We start from the raw sequence: 24,260 nt of genomic DNA, 5'->3' as shown, positions 1-24,260 counted from the left end.
CGGCCACTCCATTCCCTCATCCATTAACACTCGGCGGCTAGTAACTGGTTTTGAAAACGAAGAGAGGTGGTCAAATAGACTAAACAGGTGTATCTATCCCACCGATGAACGGGGTCCTGAGGTCATAGATCTAAGAGAGCCCACGGCGACTTCTTTTTCAGTCCTGTGTGGAGGTCCCGGATACCTGGCACGGGGAAGAACCGACCGGCCACACAGCGGCGCACCGGACGCCGCTCTCGATTCTCTAGCACCCGTACCCGCGCTTGTCAGCCAGTTTTTCCCCGTGCGCCAGCTCCTGGAGAGCCCGACAGGCAACCCTGCGGTCCGCAAGATCTCCATGACCAATCATTTGCCGGGTCCAGGGCGTTGCTCGCAGGAAGAACCGGGCGCGCCTGGCGGTCCCTGCTCCTCGACGCACACTAGCTTCTTTGGCGTTGCACGCGGTCCGCGATCTACCGAGGAGTTCTCTGGCTGCCCATCATCGAAGCCTCCGGGCCGCAGCCCCCACGTGTCTTTGAAGGGTGCGCCGAGTCCCGTATTCCGTTCTTTCTTCGCTTGGCCAGCACACGTGCACGGCGGTTTCACTGCGCCTTCAGCGGTCCATACAGCTTCATGCAACGTTGAAAGTACATCGAACAGCACGCGGTCCGTGCCGAAGCCTAGCCAGCTCCTCGCTTTCTCCCCCGCCGTCGTGCCGGGCAACCGAGAACCGAACCAGAGAGACTCGAAAGTTTGTGACAACGCTGCTCGGAGTGGAGCCAAGGCACCTTGGTTGCCAGACGCACCGACCCCCTGGGAGACTCCGACCGGTGAGGACGGCTCGTCGATGCGGGAACTCTGCAGGGAACCTAGCGATTGTCATTCCCTTTCTCAAATCCACCGCTCCAGCCCCGTAGCATCCAGCGAACGTCCCAAGCTGACTGGAGCACCACGGGACTGGCCGGCTGCAGCTAAGGCAACGGCAGACATCCGCGAACCTCCAACGTGTCAAGACGCTTCTGGGCTTCTTCCCCAACCTCAGTCACTAGAAACCCTTCCGAACAGCGGGCACACGATGCAGGGCAGTTTCTTCCCCACTCCGGACGCGCGCAGCAGCGTCCTTGAAGCTTTGCCGGAGACCTTCACTGTCCGCGCAGCTCCTCCCGGCCGTACAGCTGCTAATGATACAGACTTCGCTGCACTAAACTCGTTGATGCACACAGAAAATGAAGAAGCACACACCCGTGCTCGAGAGCTTGCATGTGACCCTTTCTCCCCTCCTACCTCTCCGGTGTTGCCTCGCTCCACAGATGCGACCGGCGCTGGCGCGAGAGGCTCACGCCCCGGCATAGCTAGGGCGCGGCTTCGTGTGGCTACGAAAAATGAGTTCGCTGCATCTCTGCAGCGTCCACTGACCTGTCAAAGCCAACGTCCTGCCTCTCCGGGACCGGTAACTTCTCTGCTCCCTCCACCTCAGCCGAACAAACAGGCGCAACTCCCTTCGTCACGAGTATCGTCTCCGTCATCAAATCCAGAGCTGCAGCCACGCCCCTGTTCAGCCCCCTGTCTCGCTGTCGCTCCCTTTTGTCTTTCTCCGACGTCAGGTCGAGTCTTGTCCCCCCCGTCTGTCTCGCACTCCCCGTCGTCAGCGGGTCGAACACAGATCACGAGGGCAGAGTCTGTGAGCGTCGAAGAGCAGCAAATCGCTTCGGCTTCTAACACCACCATCGAACCCAGAAGCCCTTCTTTGCAGGTCGACTCTGTTGACGCGAAGGCGAGAAGCGCATCTTCGTGTCTTCTATCGTCTTCCTCCACACTGGCCTCGCCAGAAAGTGCTTTGTCTCTTAGACACCCTGGGTCATCGAGCTTTCCGCAGTCCCCTCCAACCGTTGCTACACAGCGACCGGGTTTTGATCGGGGACGATCACAAGGCTTTGGCGGTTCTAGTGCACCATTCGGGGAGCAGCCGGGACTCCCCTTGCCGTCTCTCGACTGTTCAGGGCACACGGGGATTGTAGAACTGCATACAGTCAACAAGTGCCATAACGCAACGGAGAACAGCAAGATGAACAGCGACGTGTCTACGGCAGCTCACCTGTATGAGGCAGAGCAAGCCGCACAAGCTCCTGGGCAGTGGGATGAGTGCCATGCTCTGAGTGCTAGTCAGAATGAGGTTGAGTCCTCCCTGTCCGAGCAACGCCTTCGAAATCCGGAGCACAGAACTCAGGAGGGGCAACACCGCAGCGGCCGAGATCTACGTCTCGAGCGAATTGAAACTAACATCCGAAATTCTCGACGAGGAGTCTCAGAACCTTCACACAAAGAAAGTTCCCTCTCCTTCCTAGAGAACCGGTCGCGCTCGGAAAAGCTTGAAAGTGGAAACGAAGTTAGCTTCAGCGTTGCTCGCCCGGAGAATCCGCTTGGCACGCCGTCTTGTTGCAGGGACATTCCGCCTGACTACCGGCACCAGGATTTTCAAAGGACACTTGATCCTACGGTCGCGCCAACCGTTCGCGGTCCAGCCCAGTCAGGGTCTAGGCCGCGCTGGACCCGAAGCGAAGACCAGCCAAACAGTAATGGGAATGAGGATAAACAAGGCTGGCTCATAGCAGACAAGGTACTGCAGCCGTCGTCAATATTGGATTCACTGCTTTTGCCACTACAACAGGTACGCCGAGCGCCAAGCCGCCGGGCGGACCGTGGCGCAGCTGAGGGCCCCGTATCGGAGCCCGAGGAAAACGGTGCCTGTTTGGAAGTGTGCAGCGCGACCTTCTCCAGGAAGACAGATAACGAGTTGAGAAAAAGCGGCTCATTATCCTCGACCGATAGAGGGACACGCGAGGAGAGCCAGTACCAGCGAATGCTGGAAGAGACATCGGACCAGCAGCTCGATCGTGAGAGGCAGTGTAGGAGGGGGAATAAAGCCTGGAGAGATCTCCCTGGGTGGTTTGCTGGTAAGGTGGCTGGACCACAGAAGGAGCAAAACTCGCAAGCTTACATTGGAACAGAGGAACGAGCCGCCGAGAACATCCACACGTTGCAACACTCTGGGTCCGCCTCAGTGAGTGCGAGAGGAGACTGCCAAACAACAGCCACCGGAAGTGCCTTCCCCCGTTCCGATCCATATAAGGGCAACCAGATAGAGCCAGCTGAAAAAGGCAACGACTATCCCGCGGCTGGTGGGTTTGTCTCCTCGGCGAGAGAGGGACAATCAGCAGTGACAGGCACCTCGTTAGAAGCCTCCCCTGCCGGTCTCGCTGGACAGGCGGAAACGACAGTCTCCGCACCTAATACGGCTCAACAGGGCGAGGAAGGGAACGTCGCAGAAAGGGCTGCCACAGTGGAGGACTGGAACCATACTGCCGCCGATGAGATATGCGCGAACAAGTCATCGTCCGAAGATCAACGGAGTCGGTCTGCCAGAGAGAAGAAGGCGGAGGACCGCATCACGAGACCACCGGCGACGAACCGTGAAGGGTGGAACTCCGAGCGCCTCCCAGAACACGCAGCTCCGAGCTTTCCTCTGTCCGGACGGAGGGAGAATGCAGACGACAAAGGGAGCCCGGAGGTGGGTCACAACCCAGGTCTCGAAAAGAACAGACTGTGCGGCCGGCGGTCACAAGCGGGAACCAACGCTGAATCACTACGGAAACTGCGTGGAACAGAAACAGAGCAGGGCGCAACTGGCTCTGAAACCGGTGCTCGGCTGAAGCCAGCAATTCGTTTCCCCGAACGAAAAGTGACCACTGAGACTCGCAGTGTCGGGGATCCGGAGGAGCATACGACTCCCGTTTCCAGTCGGCTGGATCTACAAACAAAGGGACGGACCGACCTTCTTACTAGAATAGCACGTGGGGTTACACAAGAATGGGCCATCGCTCCTGCCGGACTGCGCGGACTGGGGAGCAAGCAAAGAAGGGGGGTGGAGCATTCACAGCCTTCTACGCCACGGATTATCACACAGCACGATGGGGATGCTCCACGGTCAGCCTCGAAGCCGGCCCAGCCTGATCAGAAGTCTGCTGCGGCGTCGGGAGAATCCCCACCCACGTTCTCGGAGACGAAGGTTTCAGCACTCTGTCGGCCATCATCACAGCCACCACAGAGCTACCCTTCTGATGGGGGCCCGTCGCCGGGCATCTCCAGTGACTTGCTGCCGGCACCAGCGGATCTAAGGGATGTCCCAGAACCGCCGTTAACTGCTCTTGGACTGGCCACCGGCGAGGAGAACGAACGCACCGCGAGACCTGAGACTCGATCAAACTATGGAGAACCTCTGGGGGAACAGCCCGGGTCGGTTTCTTCGAGAGCACCTGACTTTCGCAAGAGCCATGCGGCTTTGGAGAGCTCTCCGACAAAGTCGGCACCGTGTGCAATACTCGAAGTGGCCGCGGAAGGCGGCTCCGCTGAGGGAAGTGACTCGAATGAAGTCCCCGAATGGAGCAACGCCACTTCCTCAGAGAATTGGGACGCTTCAGCAGTACGTCCAAGTAGCCGCCGCCGGCTAGACGGCGCAGGGCCCTGCTCAGAAGTCTCTAGGTGCAGACCGCTTTTTCCTGTATCGCCTCAAGGCGCCAAACGATTTTTGGGTACGGAGCGCCGCACGAACCTTCATACCAGCGTGGCGGTGCAACACATCCGTAGGCTGCTGTCGGAGCTCGAGGCAACACTGAAAGAAACTCCAGTGACAACGAAGACGGCATGGCAGTCGCGCCGTTCCTATCTGGGCCATTTTCTTGGTTGGACTTCCGAACAAGTTCAACTGCGGCTAGCGTGTGTTCTGGATATCGAAGGCTGCAGTCAAAGGGCGGTCGACGTAATGGCAGCAGAGAAGGTTCATTATCGCGTTGAATTAGCTGCCTGCTCCGCCTCGGAGAGTAACGGAGAAGGCCTTTCGACTGATAGACTAAAGGAAACACCGGGAACCACAGGTAATGACGTAAGGCCTCTCGGGAGGGCACTGGAAGATGTCCGAGAACCGCTGAGCATGAACTGTTGCGCCCCAGCAGCTGCGTACCACGTGCAGCTTTTCGACTTCGACTTGTTCCCGAAAAGAAAAGGGAAGGGTCCACGTTGCGAGCCTACAAACGGAAGAGCCTCGCTGTCATCAACCGCGGCCAGCAGCGTTTTCACAGCTAGTGCAGCGCAGATACAGGAGATCGGGGCCCCTGGTTGCAGCGTCCACTCCGTCACAACGGACACCGTGCAAGGAGGTGGTCAGCAACAAGAAAAAAGAGAGGCTACCTCGCAGGGCGACCTCGAAAGTCTGCTCGGCCAGCTGACAGCGGCAGAAACAATTGGCGTGGTTTGTCCACGACGCCAAACCGACCACCAGGACAGACAAAAAAGGAGTACACGTTTTTCGCGGGCCTTGCTTATCAGCCGCGTGCGTGTGAAGTGTGTGGCTGCTGTGCCGTCTGCACCCCATCTTCTCATAGGTGCCAGCGACAGGGGTACTTTTGTTTTGTGGGACCTCAGCCAGCCCGGAAATACTGCTAAAGCTCCGTGCGCCATGAGGTATTGTTGTAGCCTTGACAGGGCAGTAGAGGACTGCGAACCTGTGTCGAGCACTTCCAGCCCTGACTTGCCGGCGGTACTCCAGGCTTTCTACGGCATCGAGAAAGCAGCAGAGGGCGCGCTCTTGACCCTTGGATTTGCGAAGAGGGAGCGGCGAGGCTCTGACGCTCCTTCTCGTGGACTACCCTCGAGAAGACCTTACAGCTCCCGGGAGCGAGCATTTAGTAGCGTTCACAGCATGGCAAGACTTTCGCCCCACCACACAGCTGTTGTCAGATTGTTCTCGGAGTTCATTAGCGACAAAGAGGATTTCTTGGATGATGCCCTTCTGGGCAAAGACGTTTTCGTGGCGTTAGATGGCTGTGGAATGGTCAGTGTGTGGGAAGTGATCCACAAACCGTTCGAGAGCGGTCACGGACACGGTCTCCGTGGGGAGCAAGCTGAGGGGTTGGGCATATTGTCAGCCAAGCCGTCCGCGCCGGTTAGCTTAAGTCTGAGACGCCGATTTCTACTTGCGGACGTGGGATCATCCTTTGCGGCCCTGTCCTCTAGATCATAAGAAGCTTACAGTCCGGCGTCGGTGGCGGGCGCAAGCGAAACCATGTTCAATAAGAGCTGCCGACGACAGCGCGCAGGCTGTCTCCTCTCCGCGGCGGTTTCGACATTCTTCTGCACTGGGTCACCTGGAACGCCTGCCAGACCTTGACACCTCCTCGAGGCCCGGGGTCGCTGAAGCTTCGGACTCCGCGTGCCGAAAAATCGGGCGAGCGCACGCTTGCCCATATACCACAGATCAGAATTCTGCCGACGTGTGGCGATACCAGTGCACGGCTGATGCATCGCCCTGCACGACGGCTAGGCGTTGGGTGCTGAGACCAGCTTAAGACGACTTTTCCGAGTCTCTTTTTCGCCTTCACTAATACCAGTTCGGGTACTCCGTGACCTCTCTTGAAGGAGTCATAGCGCAACGGGATGAGGACGTCCGAACAGCGCGCGGCAAGTTCAGCCCATCGGAGCGGTACAGTATGTGGTCTCAGACTCTAGAGGGGTGGCCCACCCCCTGAGTTTCCATTCTCTGCTGGCACTTCTCGACCTCGTGGAGGCCTTGCTGGTTGGAGAGTCTCTTCTGGAGGTAACTCGCTCTGTTTCCAAGCTGGTGGGAGGAAACGACGCGTTCGTGTAGGATGTCGTCTAGTCTCTCCTGCTGAACCCCCACACGCACCGAACGTTGTCTTCTCAAGACCACCGCCGGCCGCGAGGATTTCCAAGTGAGCGACGCTGCCGGCTGGTCGCAGACAAGTGTCACGAAGTGCCCTTCCTGACGACTACTTGCAGGGACAATGACGGATCTGCGGGTCAGGGGACAAGTTCCACCCCGGGAGTCAGCGGGACTACCACTAGTCACCGTAGCTGCAAGCTCGTGATATAGCGCAGTGATAGTGCTGGGGCGAAAATGAAAGGCACGTACTCACCCGTGGGACCTCTTTGGCTATCCGAAGGCTGGCCACCGGCTGTGGATCACTGATCCGAAGATTTCCTGCCCGTTGGAAGTTCACCGGTGGGTAGCGTATGCACGGCTGTGGCAGCGGCGCAAAGGACTGACCGTAAGAGCGGGCGGGCCGGAGGAGACAAGGGGTAACTCCGGTTCGAGCGGGGCAGGCCCCGGACAAAGCACAGAGCCTCCGACAAAAGAGCTGGAAAGAGTGTAGAAATTAGGATACCAGTGCAAATACGGGTGAAGAAAAAGAAAAGGGAGAGACCCGTGTGCGTCAATTCCCCTTCCTTCTTTTGCGGTCTCTGTTTTTTGCGTTTTTGTGAAGAGAAGGCAGTTGGTGGAAGTGGGGCACTATATGGTGAACGAATTCTCTGAGCGTACCACAGCGGTGGCTATTTCCTGCACGTACCTTCTCGAAGGCGCCGGGTGTGATGTGCTGGGTCGCGATGCGGGCCGCCTCTTGCGGCCCCTGGGCGTTCTGGGGCGGCGCGCCCGTGAGTCTGGTCCGGAGTGTCGCGTTGTGCGAGCCCAGGCCGGTCTCACAGCTATAGGTAATGGGAAGGACAGAACTGCTTTTCTAAGATAAACTAACGGTTGTTTCAGTCACTTCCTATTAGATGCACTCCCTCAACTAGTTATAAATGACTACATTGTTGAGGCGTTCCTTTATCTTCTGTCTGACACGTAAGGCACTAATATACTATGGTTTTCCTGGTTAGGGGTTCTACCTCGAAAATTCTTAGTGTTGTTCAAAGGCTCAGAGGTCAGAACTCTTGACACGTGAGATAGCAGAGCTGCAGGACGAGGGCGTGTGCTTTTGCTAGCAGGCGGTGGTAATAGGTGTAATGCCTGTGACGCGCCTCCGGGCATGGTGTCGTGTCGTGCTGCGTGGAGAGCGGTGGCCTGCTGTGTTGTAGTGGACGGACGCCTTATGGTTTGAGTGCGTCTCTAAGAGGCTTGTCAGCCGTCCGCCTTTGTTGCGTCTCCTTCTGTCCGAGGACTCTTCTGCTTGCAACCCGCAGGCATCTCTACCACATCCCCTATTTTCTACCGCAACTGAGGAACCTCTAGACGCCACCACGTCCCTACTAGCCACCGCCGAGGCCTTCTCTGGACTGCCGAGCGCTGCACGCAACCGTAGCGCGAGACAGCGACTTGTGCTGAAGTGTTTTTTCGCCACCGGTGAAAAGGACGATGACGTTAGCTACTCCGAAGTTGAGCTCTGCATGAGTGGCGGTTCACATGGGAGGCTCACTGAGAAGAGGCTCTTCTTCGTCGCCATCTGTCATTCTCGGCTTGCCGTGGATCACCGATTGACGTGCGTCGTTATGGGGTGCGGGACGAGGAGTTGTTCTAGGAAAGCCAAGGGAGGCTCCCCGTGAACATGCCCGCGCTGGGAGACCCGGAGCCGCGCGAGTCAGTCGAATTGCATCAGATGCCCCTCGATTGCGCGGCTGGAGTCGCCAAAGACGGGGCTGTCTCGTGTGCTCCGGTAGAGACAAACGAGCTCGCGAAGGAACTGGACGAGTGTGACAAGCGTTTGTGGCGGTCGTCACAGAGACGGCCGCGCCATCGCCAATGCGGACGTCAACGAAGGCGGACCTGATACTCCAAGAGTATGTCGACATTTACCCAGAGCACGTTCCAACAAGCCCGCCGCCGCGCAGTGCACAACGCCCTTACAGATTCGGCTTTTGCCCAACTCCACCGCCACACTTCCCAGCCCTCAACAAAATTATCATTACGAACCGGTACCCGATACCCAGACTAGATGACTTGCGTGACGTACTGCCGGGACCAAAGATATTCTCCAAGATCGACCTCCGCTCAGGCTACCACCAGATTGGCATTGAAGAGCAAGACAAGCCTCTTAGAGACGCACCGGAACCACAGGGCGGCCGTACACTACAACACAACACGCCACTGATCACCACGCAGCACGACGCGACACCATGAGTCGCGTCACAGGCATTAGAATAGGCCCTCAAAAGCTAGAGTGTTCAATTGTGTAATGGTCAGCTGGTGAGATGCTACAGTGAGGCTCTGCTAGGCGGCTACTAGTACTGCTCGTAGCGACGACAGCAATGTCGCGTGTAGCGTAGCGTGCCATAGCAGACCTGACGGTACCGGTAAGACGCTGTCCCTGTAGGCAGGCGGGGAACTGGTTGGTCCTAGCGAAGCGGAGCTCCGACGGCGCCGGAGACGCCGTGCGCGGGCAAGAGATTGAAGGCAGAACTGATTGCTCCCCGACAAGATGCGACAGTGCCACGAGTTCCTCAACTCTCACACTGGAGCTGAGTTGTACACTCCAGCGGAACGCAGGGGTTTTCAGGAGAGTGCGCGAGTTTCTGAACGTCCCGGACAACACCGGATGCCGGCACTGTGCACATGTCTACGGCTTCACATCAGAAGAGTTTCCGTAGTGTGACGCTGCAAGGACAGGCCGCGGCCGCACATCAAAGCACTCGAGCAGATTGTTTTTCGGTGCCGCTCCTTGAATGGAGCGCACCACATGCCGCAGCTACCATCCCCGGAAGTGACTGCCAATGGCGCGGCGAGCTGCGTAGGAACGGCAGCAAGCGGCCAATGCTTGGCCGCTCCCAGCGACCGGTTCGGCGGCTGACCTCTCACTGGATGCGGGAGACTGGTTACAGTGGACGGGAAATGTGTCTCCTGGACGCCTTTTCCGTAGGCCTACTGAAGCAAAGGACAAGGCGAAGGTGACACATAGCATCCTTCGCCTTCACCAAAAACTCCGGAGGCGCTGCGGAAGGCGCGGGCGACTCGTGTTTCTGTTATCGCTGCAAGGAAAAGGTCGCTCAAAGCCCTAGGTGGATATGCTATGTTCCAGCGAACAAGCGTAGCGGGTGGAAGGGCCTGCTACCGGCCACTTCCCCGGTGTGCTGTGGGTTTTTGCTCTACCGGGTGGTCGTGCTCGCTGTCCTCGAGCGGCGCCCCGATGTTGGGCGCACACGGCAAGGAAGACGAGGGGGCGATACCCTGTATGACCAGCTGCGTCAAAAGCGGGGCGGTCCACTTCCGCAGTTCTCAATCCCTGTAAGTTTTTTCCTCCGTCGCGTTCTACGGGACGGCGCTTTGCGGCCAGCGTCCCTTCTCTGGCCAACAAGCAGCGTACTTCTCGGCGTTTTGCGGAGCTGTAGCCTTACTGACAGCAAGCTGTTGTATTGCCATGACTGTCTAGCCTCGCGAGCCCTGGGTTCAGCTCGAAGACATGAAGCTGAACGGATAGTGCCTACCTCTTCCTGTCGCTGACTTTTGCTGCCCCCGGCATTTTTTTTTCCGCTGAAGACAAGCCGTGCCGTCCCGACGTGACAACCTAGCGGGCCTGGCGGCGTTGATGAACCCGGGTATTCGGGAAATGTAGCACACGGGAGATGCGCCGAAGCAGTTACTCAAGTGGTGCAGCTCGTCACCGTCGTATCAGAACCGCTATCCGCACAACAGTTGCAAGGAGCGGCAACCGTTGCCAGTTTGTCATTGCTCCACTGGCCTGTTGTCTTGTGGAGGCGGGCCAGCAGGTAAAGTGGCGTTCCGTGTGTTCACTGTACAAGCGCATTTGTCGCTCTTGTCTCTTTCCGCCGTCGATGCAGGCGACGCCTCTACATGTTGGGTCTGTTTCGAAGAGCAAAAAACGATTGCCCGTTGACAAAGGTTCTTGAAACTGTCTGCAGAAAGTTGGCGTTTCAGTTGCTAATGCAGGTTCTTGTCAAGCCGGTAGTTTGTAAGAGCCCTAACTGTGTGAGTACACCAGCCCCCACTAAGGGTGTACCCATAGATAGCAGCACTTTTCTTAGAAGGATCATTTCAGAAAGGGTGCTGGTCTGCTATCGCAAGTTTGTCGTTGACAACGCTCCTATTGCTCTCTTCTACGCGCATGCGGTCTTCGGCAGTCCAAGATGTCTTGTCAGCGAAGTTGTGCCATACGAAGTTTTTCCTTTTCGAATTTGAACCTTCACAAGCATGGTCTTGCAACGGGCAGCAATGTCCGGGAGTCCCGCACCGGTATTTAGACGGCGTGAACAGCAGAGGCCGCCCTCCCAGCGGGGCACGTGTGGAGTATTCCGGCCTCCAAGAACGGGGTCAGGGCTGCTTGAAAGCACGCACTGTCACAGGTGGCGTCGTGTCCAACGAAGTCCGCTGTGTGACGCAACGGCCCATAGCCGGGGTCCTGGGACGGCGCAAGCTCCTGCCGAAGAGCATCAAGATAGCGGCACTCAGGAGAGTTGTGTGAACGCCGGAGCTGCTCTGGAGACTCGCCGCACTGGGCCCCGCAGCTCCAGACTTTCCGGCTGTGGTCCGAATAGCTTCGTGCAGCCTCCTCCCCCCAAGTCGCAGGAGCCTGAGCACCCTTCGTTAGTATACTCCGCTTCACAAAGCACTTCTCTTTCTTCAGTCCAACCAAGGCTGCGAGGCACTTTTGTGGACCAGTTCACTTCCAGGGGGCCCAGCAGACTAGAAGATTCACCTGTATATTCTCTTGCAAAGCATGCATCTCCTCTGAAGACTGAAATAGTGGGACAGATGGTTCGCTGTCATGTCAGCGCCGAGCTCAGGACTGACGACGTCCCCAGTCAGACCAGCAGCCACAACGGTGACAGGGACAACGTGCGTCCGCCCCTCCATAGGCATCACGCCGCTTACAGCCATGGCAGCAAGATGTCCGGCGACAATAGCGGGAGGAGCACCCGTCTTGACACCACGCAACACGGAGCGGTGGGAGTTGCTCGCGGCAAGACGGAAGTCATAGGAGTCAGTGTGTTGGAGGTGTTGTCACCTCGCACAGTCAGCCTAACAAAGGCTTCCTCTTACTCTCAAAGCAAGCCTACCTCGACGAAGTGGGCCCGACGTGCACCAGATAGGCTCGACGACGAGGACTGGGGGCGGCTTGGAGCCACTCGGCGACAAGGACGGTTGCGTGAAAAGTTGTCTGGAAGCGGGGAATTTGGCAAGCAAGTTGCTCATGGTGAGGCAGCAGAGCAGCTCGCCGGTCAGGTGACAGTTGAGCAGGTCGCGAGTTCGGCAGTTGCCGCGCAAGGAAGCGTCTTCAACGTGCAGGACCACGTGCGTATCCTAGCAGGAATGGAGAAGGGACCCGCGCTCGGCTCAGGTGGGATTCAGGCCGTTCACGAGAGACAGGTCTGCTACCGAGATGGCTGTCAGGAGGAGGAAGGGATGCACGTGCGCCCACAGCAGACGTTGCTTACCACCAACAAAAAATGGGACACCGATTTCGGAAATAAAGAGCGCCGAGGAGCGGCCGAACTGAAGGGGGACAGCAGTGTGCAGGGGGGAGGATATAGTCGGGGACAAACTGACAAGCAACAGTCGGCATTGCACGGTCCGGGCGTAACAGAAACCAGACGCGGCGCCACACGGAGGACGAGCGTTAGTGGGGTGAGGCTCTTACAGTCTCAGCCACATCTCAATCGACCTGCCTCGCGACACAAAGAACAGCCATCTTGCGGTCGAGGTGCCCTGCTGGACCGTGAGGTGGCAAGAGTGGGGATTCAAAGGGAGTGGAAGTCGTCGCCATTCGACTCCGGTCGATCGGAGAGTGTATCTCGTTCGTCTTCATCGAGCAGGACCCCCGGTAGTGGGGTCGTAAGTATTGCAGCAGCCGCGAATATGTCGTCACAAATGGCATCGCAGAGCCGTCTGCTCCCGGATACAATTTCGGTCGTAGAGGGTAAGACGGGAAATCGATGGAAAGAAGGCGGAAATGGCTGCACCGAAACGCGAGGGGTAGTGTTCTCCGGGGTAAAGGTCTCCCAGTCCCGACGCCAGCAACCATCTTGGACACCCGCGGAACACTCGGGTGCTGAAGTGAGAGCTCTCCAGCCATCCGGCAATCGAAGGTACCGCTTTAGCGCCTCGACAGCAACCCTGGCCCGCACCGCCGACTTCTCTCGGGGTCTGCTGGACCTGCCCTCGGATTCTGTCCGAGTTGCCCGGAGCCCTAGCTGCTTGGCGGAGGCTGGTCATGGCTCCAAGCAGGAAACTAGCTTGAAGGCTACCAGGCACCCTCCACTGCAAGTCTTCCGTCGTCTTTTCGCAGCAGTAGAGGAACAGCCGCTGGCCGGTCGTGGTGGCTCTGCCCCAGTGCCAATCTGTAAGGGTGCGCCGCTATTACGCGGTCCTTGCAGAACCTCTAGTCGTCCCGTTGCTGCCGATTCTGCTTCAGGCGATGGTCTCGGGCCTACGGGGACTACTGTGGTCGGCATTGTTGCGTGTGGCAAAACAGAAAATGTCGGGGGAGATAGCGATCTGAAGGCCGATGGAGCACAATGCAGATGGGGCGACAGAGTAGTCCCTGGACGGGAAGAACAGGTTAACCATTCGGGGACCGGCGAGGCCTCTGGATCAACCGAGATTTCGAGGTCCTCATCCAGCGAGCCTCGCACCATTCATTTGCGTGCCTCCAATTCACCTCTGATGTGCGAGACAGCAGCTGCCGTTGAGCCCGAATTGAACAGCCCCCATTCACCTGACCCGCTTTTGAGACGCTCGCTGGAGGCAACCCAGCCGTCTGGTGGAACTGTGCATACTCTCCACGTAAAGCCCGGACGCGAGCAGCCGTTTCTGGGGATGCCCGCTACTCCAGGCAGAAACAGTGACACCTCTGCGTTCAAAGAAACAGCCGTCACGGACAGCTGCTGGGAAGGTAGCCTGGAGTCCAGGGTTGAGGCACAGGAGACAGGCGAGACCCTGCAAAGTACTACAGGCGAAGGAAAGGGTGTGCTAGAAGCGGCACAGTTGCAGGTGGACGCCTGCAGCCTACCAGCTACCTATCCTTCTTTGTCTCCCACCCACGGTTCCGGCCCCGTTGTCCCCTGTGCCGACGACCCGGCCGTGCCTCTGCCTTCTCACACGCTACCCTGCGAGTGTCACTTTAAGAAGAAACAGAAACATCAACGAGCTCGCCCCGGGCAGCTTCTCTGCTCTCCGCCTTCGGAACAGAGACCTGCCGTTCTGTATTCAACTGCGGGCGAGCCTAGTTTTCGTTGGGGTCTATCCCAAGCAGCGTGTGTGACGCCGGCGATCTCTTCCGGGCACCAACCGGCGGTCACTGCCGAACCTTGTCCCCTTGCTAGGGTGCCTAGTCAGCATTTGGATGTACCCGGGAGGGAGGAGCATTCGAAGCGAGTAGTCAAGACAGACACGTCCGGGGAACAAAAAGCCGGTGACACGGGGCCGTTTCATGCGTTTTCAGCCGAGCACGCCAATGGAAGGGGAGAAGGGGCAAACAGCGTGGGTGTGAACTCAGGGCCTCCACGTACCGCTGACGGTGTTGTGGCGAACCAAGGCACAGCGGACACACTCGAGGAGGCAGCTAGGAATTCTAAACACACGCGACAAGCAAGGAACGCTCACGAGGAGTCGGCCGGTGCTAGGAGGTGGCAGACGGACAGTGTCGCGGCAAATGCTACGGGAGCCCACATGCTCGACGCTCCACCGGTTGTCTCGTTGCGTGGAGCCGGGAGGGAAGAGCACTGCACTGCAGAAGGCGACTTGAAGGGCAAGCCTCCAGAAATGAAGCAGACCCACGTTCGTGCTTCGTCCGGTACGGGGTCGCAGTGTGACCCGGCGCGTCGATACGTCTGCGCCTCGTGCTGTGGGGGAAGGGAGACTGTGAACTCTTCGTCCTTTTTCAGCCCGTTCCACTACACTCCCCAGGCCGCAGTCGCTGCCCCGCGTAGCAAGATCGAACAGGATGAGCCACCAATCTGGCCAGCTATGGCTTTCCTCTTTCCTGCCCCACTCCGGCAGAGACTCAAGTCACTTGCTAGCGGTCATAGCCGGTTCAAGCGTGCTCTTCTCGATATGAAGGCTAGGAATAGAAAGGGCCAGCGTAGTCAGAACAGCGGTGGCAGCGGGTTTGTCGCCAGTGGCGCCAGAAGGACTTCTCCGACTGCGCTGCAGAGTTTCAGAACTCCCACCAGCGCTGTTCCTTCTGTCCGATGTGACTCCGAGGATGCTGCTGCGCCTGGGAGACAGCGACAACTGCTTGGCTGGCCAAACAGATGTGGAAGAGCGGTGTCTGCGATGAAAGAGCATGGGCGCAGCAGAAGACAGAGCCCGAGTGATTCATATCTTAACAAAAGTATTTCTTTGGACAGTAACCTGGAAGAAGCAGGCGTGACCGAGGACGAGCAGGGAGGAAGAAGCAGGTTGGAAATTCGAAGGAACAGGGCGGGCGGGCAGCACTCTCTTTCGAATGAAGAGCCACTCGCGGACGAAACCAGCTCTGTAGATCCAGAGAAGTGCGGGAGTACGGCAGAAGCACCTTCGGATCTGGTGTCGTCAGTTGCCAGGGAGAGTGTTTTGGAGCCGACGCTGGTCGTACCCCAGGCTGAAAACATAGGAAAGGCCGGCGCGTTTTCAGCGGCACAAGGAACGGAGCGACAGAACGGATCGTCTTGTCGCGGAGTGTCCGCCACTTCAGAGAAGAGGAGCAGATCACCAAGCAGGTGTGGTAAGAGTCTGGGGGACAGCACAGTGCATGGAGAAGGGGATTGTGATCTACACGACAGCTGCGCCCTGCCGTTTGTTGAAACCAGCCTACGCCAGGACAGCGGCGCAAGCGGCGTAGGACTTGTCGCAGGCAAGAATATTGCAGTGGCCGAAAGGAGTGGGTCACAGGTTCCTGATCGCACTTCGATAGTGATGGCTTCCGAGTACCCGCAAAGGCCCCTGTCGTGGATCAACTCACATATACCGCGGAGCACCACCGATGCTGTAACAAGCAACGGGGCCGAGAAGATCCACGAGAGGCCCGCGGGAGTGAGCGAAAACCGTTGGGGCCGGGAGCCGTCTGCGGGGGAATCCTTCAATGGTGATAGTCTGGACACTGCTGCAGGGACCGGCAGTTTCAGAAGCATCCCAGCCAGCGCACCAATCGAGTACAAGCACAGTGCCCGCGGAAGTGGTGTGCCGTCTTGCGCACGCGGCAGCTTCATACACAGCTCCGTGACAGTGCCGAGTGACACAAAGGTGTACGAGAATTTTCCGAAGAAACTAGTGCAGTCTTCTCTCGCGGGACAGTGTCCTTCCCGAAGTAATGCCACCAGCGGAAGCCTCCTAGGAAACCCAACATCAGCAGGCCTGTTGCCGCTCCCTGCCGGAAGTCGCGTTGCGGGCGACCGTGCTGTCGGGGAAAGTTCCTGGAGTCCCTTGTTACAGGAGTCTAACGTGTCCTCGTCTGGAGAATGCTATTTGCTCGGAAGCTTATCCAGATGCATAGACACGTCTATGCGAACTAGTCTGCTGCTGCCCGCTTCGCCTTCGGGTGCCCACGCGTCGTCACAATCAGGAGCCGAGCTGCAAGACAGGGCGGCAGCGCGCCAGGAGATAGCTACATCCAAAGCAGTCATAGCCAGCGAGCGGTGGAACGGCTTCGTGGGCGACTGTTTTAGACTGACGATGCCTTGTTAGTACGGCCGCTTCCTCACCAACGTTGAAGTAGTACCTGGAGTAGAATTGCGAAATCCGAGCCGTGCGGGGCTGAGCAGAGAGCAGCCCCGACGTGGCCTTCGTTCCGGGCCAAGTCTTGAAGTCTCCCAGGGGGCTGTCAGGCTCCGAGGTTCCGACGCGGGTCCGGATATCTCCACGTCGCAACGAGGAGGACACCCGAGAACTCAGATGGAGCAGAAGCAGATTAGCTTTCCAAAGCGTCTACGAGCGGCTGTGGATGTTCGATTCTGGTGCACGGGGCACTGGAACCTGGGATGCGCGAAGGCTGGGTTGACACGCTGCGCCGCAACCGGGAGAACCTTTCATGCGCGACAACCGACGGAACCCTCGACAGACGCGTGTCATTGTAGGAGTACAGCAATCTGGTCTGCTCGCCGCCATGAATGGGAATCCAGCGAGCAAGGCACGCCCGAGCACAGGGCCACAGCACGAATTCTGCTGAACACTGGCTGTGCTGTAGAGTACGGCCATAATTCAAGAGCACAGGGTACGACTACGCAGTGTCCGTCGCCCTGGTATAGCAGTGGACAGAGCGGCGAACTAGACTATGCCGTGCTATCCGCGAAGGTGCTTTCTGTCTGCGCAGACTTGCCCTCTCAGACTGCGCCCAGCAGGAGTGCCACCGTCTACAACAGTCACCGGAGCTCTTCAACAGCACCCTGTAAGCTTAGGAAACCTGAGCGTGTGTAAGGAAGGCCGAATGGAGCAGCGTGTCACGCGATCCGGGCTCCCTCGGAGGCGAGGGAGATTTCAAATGACAGTCCAAAGAAGGAGGAGGCACAGTGAGAGGCCCGCGGGTACTTCCCGATCTGGTGGGTTACGTGCCTCACAGAGTCTGCTCAAAAAGCCAAGCCCTTCCACGGACCAACAGCCGGACTACCATCAATGGAGGTGCCAACAGTGGCGCATGTCACCGCGCTAGAACGGAGTGCCTCCTCAGGCCGAACAGCACATGGTAGTCAACATCGTCGGGCAGCGAGGCACATCAGCGACTACCCCACTGCCGAGTGCGAAGACAATGCCTTCCAGCTACGAACCTGCCGGCCTCCTTCGTGCTGGGAGATCAGCGGCGCCGTGTTCATCGAATGCGGTGTACGGATGTTCGTATCACGCGGAGACATCGGAGCAAATCGCACCATGCGGCTTTCACCGGCACCGTTACTCGGTGCATCTGTGCTCTTCGGGTCATTCGTCGCACGTCGCGCTCCTTATCTCCCCCGACGGCGATCTCTGGGAAACAATGTGCTCCACTACTGCCACACGAGAAAAAGAATAGCCGTCCGATAAACTGCAGGAAAACAAGCCGGTCCGGGCTTGTGTGATCTGGCTCGGTTACTATGTCTCTGTCAAACATCACAGCATCCGGCCGCGCGGGGAACGTTTTGCGCCCTCGGCGAGTCGAAGCCAGTTAAGGAGCGTAGAGGCTGACGGGGGCCTGTGCAAGGGACGCTCCCGCCGTGATGCTTCATCCTGTCTAGCACTCGCTGGCTTGTGAACGTCAGCAGTGCGATTTACTCCCTGGAAAGACATTTCACGGGGTGTTCTTCATCAGGGGGACACTTGGGCATAAGTCTCGTAGAGCCAAAGTGGCGTATTCTACCAAGTAAACGGACTCATACGCCACAGCGACGTCTGCCAGGCATTTGATAACACATGGCAAATTGCACGCTCATCTATGTCCCCGTCATGAATCTTCAACCCACCGTGGACTTTCGAGTCCTGTCTGATTCCCGATATCCCTGACCAGTCCTTCTATGGCTTCACGTCTTCCCTTTAAGTAGTAGTTCACACACTAAACGGCCACTGCGTTGGGCTCACGGTCCGGCAGTACCGGCGAGATTGCTCTCCACAGGATCAACGAGCGGTACGGTCAGCCGTCCTTTTTCCGACCCGGAGCGTTTCTCTGTAGCTCCTTGAGCCCTACGCGACCCGCTTTGTCCAGCCGAGACCACCAAGCGCGTAGCGCCGCTCCAGGAGTGACATGGAGCGTCCGTTCGCAATAGTGCAGGGCCACACACACTCTGGCAGTCAGTGTGTCTGGGATGAACACGTTTGCAGGGAAGACCTGCAGGAAGGACGTGGTGTACGCGGCCACACGGTGTAGTTGCCTCGCGCGAGCACACAAGGGTAGCCGGCGGACAAGGTTGAGCACGTTCTATGACAATGAGGAATCACGCCTCAGGGGCGCACGGCAGGCAGAGGTACTGCGCCCCGAAAAAAAGAGGGCGGTGCAGTCGCAGCCCCAACTACCAGCTCCGCAGGCGACCTGGCTTCAGCCGGTGAGATAAAAAGGCGGCGGAAGGCTGCTGAAAGCGCGGCGGCTTCTTGGATACTACTTTGAAACGGAAACCTTCACCGCAGTAGCAGCGAAGGGAGCCCGTGGAAGGTGAACAACAGCGACACTGGGCCGTCCCAGAATGGGTTCGCTCACTTCACTCCCGGCTGAAACGAACCACAGATCTTGAACAGCGGGATTCAGCGGGAAAGTTCGCCGCAAGCCGGCAGCCTCCCAGAAAGGCAACCTCGAGCTTCTGCACCTCCCTGCGGGCCTGAGGAATCGAGGCCGGACCGCCAGTTTTCGGAGCCGTTCTTGTCAAAGGGTAACAGTCCGGCACCGCAAGACTCCCCCACGCGGGAAACACGGCGCAGGCAAAGCCGAAGCAGAGACGGGCTCTGACGAGGCTTGCAACACTTCTTGGCGCTTTACCCTTTGACCCTAGTCACTCTTAGTCGGCTCACGTTTTGGCAACCCCCCATAGGTAGTCGGTTACGACCTCGCCTTCACTGTTACGCACGGGTAGCTCGCTCACACAGATTGCCTTAAACGGCTTCGGCTTTTCTTCTTGTCTTGTTGGCACCTTCGTGCGGAACGATCCCAATCTGTTGGGTTCTGGCTTCGTCCAGCTCGGAAACATCGCCATCGGGTTGCAACCTCTGACCACCCTGCACAGTATACGCTTTCCGTATTGCCGCCCACAGGATCTTGTTGCCCACCTGGAATTCCCCTGGTAGGTTCGCCCGAATGTAAGGTTCACCTTGCCTGGCCACGTTCCCGTCTGCTGTGCCCGCCGTGGCACGCCCGCCGCCCCCCTTATCACACTTCCGCTTGGGTGTTCGTTTCCCCTCAGGATTTTGACTAGCATTTTCTAGGTATGATCCCCCTGTTCAGGATCACCCTGTCTGTCGTATGCTTCCTAGATAGTCTCCTTTAGTCGCTCCACCTTCAATCTCTCTTAGCCGTCTCCCCGTTCCTGTTCTCTTCATTTGTTTGACAGGTCGAGCCCGCGAAGAGGCGCGGCGCGGAATTCCCCGCTTTCACCCTCCTCTCACACCTCGGTATCCTCCTCCGGATCCACGTTCCTCTCCTCTTCTTCGTCACTACGTCCGTTACCCCGGTACTCATGACGTGCGTCGCCAAGTTGAACAGTGGCTTAACGAGGCTGGGCGCGCTTCGATACAGGTGTGGGTGGGGGGTGTTGGTGTGCACCTCGTACCGATGAGGCTAGGCACGCTCTCCGTGCTATGAGCTATAAGAACATCCTGCGTAGCCTTCATCATTGATCAAAACCTTGACGGCTCACGCCGACCTGGATTGGGCGGTGGCTTCCTTCTCCCCTGTTGCTCTGCGCAGCAATGGCTAAACTCTCGCTGACATCCATCGGTTTTGTAAGGGGCGACACTCCCTTTTCTCAGCGCAGGCATGGCCGGAGACGCTACCCACTTGAGTCGCCCTGCCAGACATTTTAGCCTTTTGTGGACCTCCTGCAGTGCTGCATCTTCAGCAGTGAGTGACAAGGGCGCCTCTTGTACGATGGTTCAAACAGTTGAAGAAGAAGAATGGTTTCATTTCATTTTCGTTGTGAGCTGAGCGCAGTGCTAGTCTCTGGGAAGCGTCGATGTAGCGGCGGGGCTGGGCTGAACTTTGACTGCGCTAATTCCCGCAGAACATCCCCGCCCCCGTGACTGAAAGGAAATGAACCTTCGCAGTAGAAAATTCTTGAAATCATCGAGAGTGGGCGCTCTCCTTCGGAGCCAACTACTTTCTTCGACACTTTAGTAGAATTTGGCTTCCCCATCCGGGAGCAGGGTCGCGCGCCTGGCGCAATCCTCTTCCGTCTCGACCCCCGACTGAGTAAGGTACTGCAGACACTCCGAACAAAGAAGCCAAGAACGGCACTATCTGAACTGCTGTCGTACTTCCTGGCTGAAAGGTGTTTCTGTTTTTTTGGAAAATGTGTTCCGTAGTTCCCTCCCCGGGTCCTGCATTGTTGACGGGTCAAGACAGATCGACGGGCCGGCGGGGCATCGAGCCGTGCAGCATATCGCAAGGGTTTTGAAGAGTGAAAAGCGACCCAACAAAGGCAGCAGGCGAAAGAATCTTTCTTTCTCTTTTTTCTGTGATGGCTCGGAACCATGCGGCGGTATCACGTCTAGAGCTTATTCTGACATCGACCATGCGTGCAGTCAACGCAACACAGTGTGCCGAGTACGTCACGTGCAATGCGTATGCGCTGACTGCCAGGTGCCAACCCAAACACGTTGCAGTGAGCACTGTTCTCTGCTGCTGGGCAACGGTATGGGGAGTTCGCGAGAAGAAAAGGAACGATAAGTGTGGACTGGTGTGATCGACCGTGAACGGTGTTCTGTTTGGTGTCGTATCCGGAAATTGGAACTGCCGACTGCGAATTGGTCTCGTGGGCTCTAGGGAACAAAGTTGAAAAACCGGTTGGATCACAGTACGGAGCCACATTGACCCCCATTTGGCGAGACAGTACGAACTCACCGGCCCACGTGCTGGAAATGTTCTCGTGCAGGCTAACACATTCCATAGCGCAGCGCTCTGTGGTTGCGACGTACCTTGCTTCATGATCAGAGAACAGTGCTCACTGCAACGTGTTTGGGTTGGCACCTGGCAGTCAGCGCATACGCATTGCACGTGACGTACTCGGCAAACTGTGTTCCGTTGACTGCATGCATGGTCGATGTGACCCGCCTGTATTTCTTTGGGCAACGCCTCTGGTTTTCAGACGTGTATCTGAGAAGCGTCGCTGATGTCTTAAATGTGAAACCGACGAAACTCCTTTCCTCAGGGTTGAACCCTATAACATTCTTTTCTCTCTCTTTGGGCAACGCCTCTAGCGAAATCACACCCAACGCGTGCCAGGCTGGCATGTTTACCAGGCGGAAAGCGGCAGGGGCCTACGACAGAACAACAGGCTGGACTTGGTGTCGTACATCAGCCTGAAGCTCGTCTCCGAGCTCCATGCGTTGGTGGTTGCTGCAGGGAGATATTTGCGAAGCGGAAGCGTCTGGTGTGGTCCCGTACTAGAAACTTCCTCTCTTCACGGACAAACTGCGGTGCTTTGAGGATAAAATGCCCGAGAGAGTTCCCGATGGCACCCGCTATCAGGAAACAACAGACGCCAGCCAGCACGGACCTACGCCCTCTCCCCTTACCCTTCCGACACTACTACTTCAGCGTGTCCACTAAAGTTGTTTCGTAATCTGGCTCATCCACTGGACGTCACGTGGCACTTGATGCAACTGTCGGTCTCGATAGACGAGAAAGAGTACCGTACCGACACTGCACCTCACGAAGTGTTGCGGACTAACCATTACCGTTGTGCCATTCTGTCCCATCAAGACAATCCTACACGGAATCATTGACAGAGCATTTTTTTACTTTTCCGCGGCTAGTGCAAGGACCCCCAAAAACAGAACACAAGGGTCGCTTCACCAGAAGTCACTCAGACTGCAGCACTTGCTCGAAAAAATACAGAATACTGGCGAGTCTGTCAAATCGCCGTGGAGCCACGTGAACGAAGTTGATGAGCAAAAAGCAAAGAGAAATGCACAACTTGATTGTATCGAAAAGCTGAAGCAAAGAAAGTTGAGAAGCCACAAGCTGTCCTGAAAGTAGGCCTGGTGGTTCCCCCAAGCGTTGTTGGTTTGTCTCTTCCGGAGACCCGACGTTAACAAGCGCCGCTCATTGGTATTCGGAGAAATTAGTACCAAAGTCTATATGGCATATCCGCATCGAACACGAAATGCCACACATTTACTACAAGAAAATCCGACCTAATCATCATTCAGACGTGTCCCACACGTATGACCGCCCCTACCGTGCCGCTGCTTCAGATATGCCGGGTACCGCGCCATTGCACGCACTGCCCCTGCACTGCTCTGTCCTCTCGCGGTTGGCAAGCCTCTGGAAGAGACCTAGCGCAAAAGCCACTGCCACCGAGGGACTGCTCGTTGTTTGCTCTGTACACCATAAACACAGAAGCTTCTGTGGCAGGAACCCCCCATCAAGGCATCCACAGAGCGGAGTCGCAGTGCGGTCGCGCGAGATCGCACCACTCGGACAGGGAGAGATCCAACCGACTCTCGAGAAAAAAAATTTGTTCTTAGCCGCTCGCAGCCGTGTTCTGCGCTGAACAGCCCCTCCCGGCGGAAGGAGACATTCCGGAGTGAGTCTTGCCACGTCTGCAGACCTCTCCAACTCCGCCAGCTCTCGGATGGCCTTCTCCCGTGCTTCACTTGCCCACACATCAGCCACGCACGAATTCACTTCTCCGGGTACGCGTGCGGATACACGACATAATCCAAGGTCCGAGGAAAAGGGAGCCGTGCAGGTCAGCCCTCTGTGGCCCAAAGAGTCAGCAGAACTGGCACAGACTTCTGCGTCTCGGAATGATTAGTACCCAGTTGGGCAAACCACGAACATCACTTAGTGAAAAACTACCACTCACCGGCATAAGCAAATATTAGTTTTTGATCGAGGTGCTACCATGCATACCGGAGCCCGTCGCGTTTTCCTGCTTTCCACTTGCCCTGCCAAACCAGCCTCCAGGACTCTAAAAAAAGCGGAGCTGAGACGCCCAACGCATACGCACGCGGAAGCGTGGCACACCACTTACATAAATCTTGCAGGAGCACTGCTGTGCAACAGAAACCCTTTACTCTCAATGCCACCACGGGTGTACGCCAAATCAATTATGTAAGTAATTTTTTTCGCTCTGGCGGGCGATGTGAAAATGTAGACGCGAAAAAGAACAGTGGAGTTCCGTGCAAAGGGGACGGAGCTAGCTATTGGTCTCGGAATCTCCTTGCCCCCGACACTCTGCGCCGTCTCCACTGCCGCATGATGTCCCGTTTGCGGAGACAAGTCGGAAGCACGGCGGCGTGGCAAGTAACCGAGCACATCGGGAAACGTTTCCTCGTCTCGCACACGAAGCCGAACTGGTTATGATGGGGACACCAGAGACTTACTTCACTTCACACCGGTTACCCGGCAAGTCCTACTGCTGAGGGAAAACACTGGGATTTGCAGGACCCTCTTCGCATGCCAAAAAACGCGGAAACCAGCGGCGGAATATCACCGACAAGGCGGCTGTCCACGACCGTCTCTGATATCAAAAAAAAACTAGGCCTCACATACCTGGCCGACGACGCGGACAAGTACACCACCTCCGGCAACGATAGCACGCTGACGCCGCGGACGGAATATCTGGCTTTTGTGCTCCGAGGCACGTAGCACCACCAAATGGCGAAATCTAGCAGCGGCGCTCACCGCATTTTCCAGTCTTCGCACTGGCTTTACAAAACCGTAGTTTTTTGCCCCGAGCCACCTCCGCTGACAGGCTCGGCTTCGTGCAAGCCGTAGGCGCGAGAAGTACTTGTGTGACGCGCAACCCATGGAGTACGTACAGGCCTCGCCCTACTTGGTGCTCCTGCGTACCCTCGGACGGCTATCTACGACATGCGTCCGCATCTG

The 24,260-nt window shown here is 57.3% G+C and overlaps 2 protein-coding genes across 2 annotated transcripts; both read right to left on the bottom strand.

Moving 5' to 3' along the window:
- Positions 1-9,969: 9,969 nt before the first annotated feature.
- On the bottom strand, positions 9,970-18,255 carry CSUI_000573 (uncharacterized protein). The gene has a single exon (XM_068060807.1). It carries the CDS (start codon positions 15,967-15,969, stop codon positions 14,866-14,868), a length of 1,104 nt encoding a protein of 367 aa, XP_067927217.1. The 5' UTR covers positions 15,970-18,255; the 3' UTR covers positions 9,970-14,865.
- Positions 18,256-22,267: 4,012 nt separating this feature from the next.
- CSUI_000572 (uncharacterized protein) lies at positions 22,268-24,260 on the bottom strand. The gene has a single exon (XM_068060806.1). The coding sequence runs from the start codon at positions 23,033-23,035 to the stop codon at positions 22,703-22,705; it is 333 nt and encodes a 110-aa protein (XP_067927216.1). The 5' UTR covers positions 23,036-24,260; the 3' UTR covers positions 22,268-22,702.

The sequence above is a fragment of the Cystoisospora suis genome, assembly GCF_002600585.1.
Source record: "Cystoisospora suis strain Wien I chromosome Unknown contig_218, whole genome shotgun sequence".
Classification (NCBI taxonomy): Eukaryota; Apicomplexa; class Conoidasida; order Eucoccidiorida; family Sarcocystidae; genus Cystoisospora; species Cystoisospora suis.
Note: the sequence above shows the minus strand (reverse complement) of the source record. Positions and strands in the feature narration are given on the sequence as shown.